Source organism: Populus euphratica, unplaced genomic scaffold (assembly GCF_000495115.2).
Source record: "Populus euphratica unplaced genomic scaffold, PopEup_1.0 scaffold32.1, whole genome shotgun sequence".
Taxonomy (NCBI): domain Eukaryota; kingdom Viridiplantae; phylum Streptophyta; class Magnoliopsida; order Malpighiales; family Salicaceae; genus Populus; species Populus euphratica.
In genome coordinates this window covers 126,237-131,770 of record NW_011499861.1, presented here as the reverse complement: position 1 = coordinate 131,770, position 5,534 = coordinate 126,237, and the positions used below count along the sequence as shown (strand labels likewise).

Sequence of the window (5,534 nt, the reverse complement as noted above, 5' to 3'; positions counted from 1 at the left end):
AATAATAATAATAGTCCCACCCTCCCCTCTTAATTATTAAGCCTTAACCTCCTCCACCGTTTTCATTAATAAAACAAATCCCATTCCACATTACTCACAATTAATATCACTCTCTCTGCCTGGCTCGCCAGTTGTGAAATAAATCAAAACACACAGTCAACCGAATGACTCGCCTTTTCCGATCCAAATCTTGCGGACTCACCGAGTTCAACTCTTTCCGTCCCCCGACTCCCTTCTTTCACCAATACGATACTGAAGGTGAGTACGAGGAGGAGGAGGAGGAGGAGGAGGAGGAGGGGGAGGACGAAGAAGAAGAGTTGTATAGTGATGCTTCTGAAAACCCGCTATCGACTCCGTTTATTGGGTCAAGAGAAGGAACGGGAGGGAATGAGAGAGGTCGAAACAGAAATAGCAATAAAGAGTTTGCATTTTTGGATATTTTCGTAACGGCGTTAAGGAAGTCTTTGGTGACATGCAGTGTGGAAAGAGACGATGTTTCTTCTTCAATGGACATAAGCTGGCCTACTGAAGTTAAGCACGTGTCTCACGTGACTTTTGATAGGTTCAATGGCTTCCTCGGTTTGCCTACTGAGCTTGAGCCTGAGGTTCCTCGCAAGGTCCCTAGCGCCAGGTTTATTTTCACTCTCTCTCTCTCTTTTGGATTAATTACCTCTCTCTCTCTATATTTACATATACATATACATATATAATATGAGCCTGCTGAATATTTTAGGAGTTATATTGGTGTTATAGTCAAATAAACGATCCAGATAATGGGGCCTTTGAAATTGAATCTGACTACCTGATTTATACCTGGGTATTAGATGTCCTGGTTGAGGTGCAGGCTTGTTCTGTAAGAAAAAGGTTAGGCTCATTTAAGACTGGCTTGTGAAAAATGTAACTAATGTTGATCATGATTTTTTCATCTCGCACGGGGATGTTTTTCAATAACTGTTTCAGTTTTGAAAGTAACTGAATTCATCAATATTTCGCTCTAGTAGAGGACAGTAAACGGAGAAGAAAAGGGTTTTCTTTTTCCTTTCTCTTGTGATCAAATACAGTGAATGCCAACAAATACCCTCTGATGGTCTATTTTGTATGCATATGCAAAGACAATTTTTAGCTTGCACTGATTTGTGGGGGTGCAGTATGAATGTATGCGGTGTTGCTGGCATGATCCTGCTGGATTAGTTGTGATTTCCTTTGTAATCATACGAAGAATGGTTTAATTGAGCCGATCTTGATGATGGATCTGGGGGAATTGCTTAAGAGTTTTATTGAAACTGTAATACCTGCCGGCGCTAGTTCTGCTCATTGAATTGTAAATTTCCTCGTATCGTTCTCCGGTCCTGCTTCTTGGATTATTCAACAGTCGATATCTTCTTGACTTACACGATACATCATTCCTCTGTTTTCTAGTGCAAATGTATTTGGAGTTTCTGCGTGGTCAATGCAATGTTCCTATGATGACAAAGGGAACAGTGTGCCCACTATTCTTCTTATGATGCAAAAGCGTTTATATGTAGAAGGAGGACTTAAGGTATGTTTATGTTCCTAAATTGATTCAAGGAAATTTAGCTTCAGTCCGCTACTTGTCAGCTCTATATAAAACTAGTCTAGTTTCTGTACTGCTGTTCATCAGTTCTGTTAAAAAATTGAGGCATTTCTTTGGGTGCTTTCTTGTGTTATCAAAGGCGGAAGGAATTTTCCGTATAAATGCCGATAATAGCCAAGAAGCTTATGTCAGAAACCAACTAAACAAAGGTGTAGTGCCTCGTGGAATTGATGTCCATTGTTTGGCAGGTTTAATAAAGGTATGCATATGACATGTTTACATTGTTTGACAATATAGTTGGCAAATCAGCTGGAGGAATATAATTCTATGTTGTCCATTTCCTGCTGTTTCTTTTAAGGTTTTACCTGCCTTAATGTTTCTTCTGCATCCTCATGACATGATTCGCCATACATTTCTCCACTGGTTGTCAACATGTTTGACATTTCACTTATTTCATAATTAAGCTGATTAAATGTCACTCTGGAAACACTCCCCCCCCCCACCCTTCTGAACTGCATGCTGCATCTTTTTGGTGATCTGCAGGCTTGGTTTAGAGAACTACCCTCCGGGGTACTCGATTCTCTCACGGCAGAACAGGTGATGCACTGCAACACTGAAGATGACTGCACTCAACTTGTGAAGCAACTTCCTTTGACAGAAGCTGCACTACTTGATTGGGCAATCAATTTGATGACAGATGTTGTGGAGCATGAACAGTATAACAAGATGAATGTACGCAACATTGCTATGGTCTTTGCACCCAACATGACACAGGTTTGTTGAGTTTGTTTTTGTTGGTGTATAGTTGGTTGCTGTTGGATAGTTAACCTCGTGTTAAGGTATATTAGCTTTGTAGTTACTAAATCCTGTGGTCTTGAATTCAAAAGGGATGGGCAAACTGCTTCTTTTGGATGATTACTAAAGATGGCAATATTCCATTTGCTGCTAAAATGTTGACATCAGACTCCTGATTAGATCTGAAAATCATCAATTCTAATTGATTTTATGCACATTTAAATAGAACTCACAGACGTACGGGGTTTCACAAGTTGAGATTATGGTTGTAACCACCAAGAAGGAAATTCCTTATTGTTTTTGCAAATGGTTAATATTTTTCAGTTATTAACTAAGATGTACTCTTCTTATCTTGCAGATGGCTGATCCCTTGACTGCATTGATTCATGCCGTGCAAGTAATGAACTTGCTCAAGACATTGATCTTAAAAACACTCCGGGAAAGAGAGGAATCCAGTGCAAAGTTTAGGTTGCTCTCAGCATGTGCAAATTCCCCAAGCGACAAGAGTGACTCCCATTCAAACTTAAACAGCAAAGAATCCTGTAAAATATCACTCAACGCTCGTGCACCTGAGATACCAACCACTGGCAAGTTCTCGAGGTCTGCCACTGTGAATAGAGTAGAATCCAACGCTGAGGAGAAATATTGGAGCTTCCAGAAAAAAAGTGATGGAGAAGAGGAATTTAAATCTGCTTCAAGTAGCAGCCCTCCTTTTTACGAAATGGACTCCCTAGACAGTGGATGTAAAGGTGAAAATGATAGTGGGGATTGGCTAAGTTTTAGCAAAGGGGTGAGGAGGCTATGCAGACACCCTGTGTTTCAGTTGAGTAAACCAGTTAAGAAGACTCGTGATCTTGGAATTGTAAATACCAGGGGAGGAGGCGAAGAAGCTTGGACTTGATTTATCAGTTGCTTTCTGGCCTGTACCGTATATATGTTGATCAGTTCATGGTTGCTGATCCAAAGATTGTGATAAAATAGATGTCAGCGTTTGTTTAATTCCAAATTCAGGGAACCCCAAAAACAAAGCATAAAAATAAAAAAAATAAAAAAAAATCTAATTTGTTTGAAGGCCCTAACTGCAGTTTTAGCTAGATGGACAATAATCTCTAGAGGGATGACCCTCACCGTAATGATTCATCATTTTCCCCCCTCCTTCATGACTGTATTGGAGGTTTTGTTTCAGGAAAATCATGCAGGTCTGAGATCAACAGCCTGCTGAATCTATTGCGATGGGATTTCAAGGACCGGACGGGATACTAATGCCACCGGATATTAGATATCACTAACTAATTAAATGATTTGCATTGGCAGAATGTGTAGTGTATTGGAAACAGATTGTTCTCTATGTGCCTTCGCGTGAGGCCAGACGAGTGGAAGATTGCTGAGAAGAATTTGGGAGGATGAGCTAATTCAATTTTCTTGTGGTTTGGTTTGAATAATAAGGTCGTTACCCCAAATTCCCTCTGGTTTCATCATGTACGTTAGCAAAAACTAAAAAAATTATTTATTTTAATTTACTTTTAAGCAGGTTATTTTAGTTTAAACAAACTTTATAGCATCTGATGGATACTTGATTTTTATAAATATTTATTTTTATTATCTATTTTTAAATAAAAAATAATTTTAAAAAAATAAAATTTTTAAACCTAGTAAAGTTCATAATCTGAATGATAGGTTTTGTGAGTTAAGTTGGGAAACTCCGCTGATGCAATGCTTATATTTCAATATATATATATATATAAAAGTTTATCTTGAATCTTTTTAAAAGTCAAAACCATATTTTTACTATCATTCTAATTATTTTTTGACCCATCAAATTAATTAAGTCACTTAGAGTCAATTTTTATGTTGATTAATTTTAAACCCGATCTACATAGTAAGTTGGGTTGAAAGACTTTTAAGTTTACTTGTCAGCTGATCTAATATGTTTATGTTTCAATATATATATAAAAATCAAATCATATTTTTACTAGTTATTTAGGTTGTTTTTTGGCCCATCAAATTAACGGAGTCATTTCACTTTCTTGTTGATTAATTATAAACTCAATTTAGATAACGAGTCGGATTGATAGACTTTAAAGTTTACTAGATTGATAGACTTTAAAGTTTACTAGTTAGGTCGGATTTAATAACAATGCCATATAATTTTTTTTTGTAGAAAAAATCTCATCTTTCGGTTTTTCTCTTTCAATTGAATCTCTGTGTGTGTGTTTTTTTTTTAATTTTTACAGTCTCAAACAAATACCTTGATATTTGGTCGATGCTTAATTTTACAAGCATTTATTCTTATTATTATATCAGTAAATAAAAAATATTTTAAAAAATTATTAAGCTCAATTTAGTCTAGAATCAAGATCATAGATTTAATGAGTTAAACTGCGAAATCTAAATCAATCTAATATATCATTATTTTAATATTAAAAAACTATTATCTAGAATTTTTATTAAAATCAAATTATATTTTTTTTTACCTGTTATATATGTTATTTTTGAATTCATCAAGTCAATTAAATTATACCAATATAATTTTTATATAATTTAATTTAAAATCTAAGTTAAGTTGGAAGTTTTTTAAGTAACCTTGCTAAAAAAAATTTCTCTTAGCTTAGATATTTCTTTTAAGCTCAATAAAACACTGATTTAACGGGCAAGCATAGCGCGCCCAAGAAACTAGTTACTTCTAATATACTAATAAACTTCTAATATACTAATAAACTGGAGCACCTCTCTGAGTTCACCATGGATGATACTTTTCAAGAAACAACATTGTTTTTTCTTTTTACATTCTGGATGTAGAAATTTATTACGGTGGCATTGTTTTATGTGTTGTTTTTCTTTACATGTTCTAAGAAAAATTGACATTTAATTAAATATTAATTTTATAAAATAGAATTATTCCGCAACTAGCTCGGACACACTGACTAGAACCATATATATTGCTAGTTCGGGAGCGATATATAAAAGGAGAAACATGTTCGGCATCCATAATAATTTAGTCCTAAGAAAGGGGTTCTGAAGTAAGCTGGAAGGCAAGATACATAAGACACATGAAAGTCTGGTTGGCCACAGTTAGAAAATCCACTTCCTCCGAAACATGTCCAGGAACGAGAGAACCTTCCAGTTACCTTCCATGGAAGATGTTGATTCGATATCGTGTGACCAAAGCCACCCATTTGGTGAG

General features: G+C 35.8%; 1 protein-coding gene across 2 annotated transcripts; it reads left to right on the top strand.

Annotated features, from left to right (window-relative positions):
* Window positions 1–3,421, top strand: LOC105124710 (rho GTPase-activating protein 3-like). 2 transcript variants are annotated; one of them, XM_011024812.1, is made up of 5 exons: window positions 5–631; window positions 1,420–1,540; window positions 1,695–1,814; window positions 2,099–2,329; window positions 2,709–3,421. In XM_011024812.1, exons 1-5 carry the CDS (start codon window positions 165–167, stop codon window positions 3,249–3,251), a joined length of 1,482 nt encoding a protein of 493 aa, XP_011023114.1. In that variant the 5' UTR covers window positions 5–164; the 3' UTR covers window positions 3,252–3,421. The 2 variants fall into 2 exon arrangements, with proteins under 2 accessions (XP_011023115.1, XP_011023114.1); XM_011024813.1 differs by lacking the exon at window positions 1,695–1,814 and having other exon boundaries at window positions 1–631.
* Window positions 3,422–5,534: the final 2,113 nt, after the last annotated feature.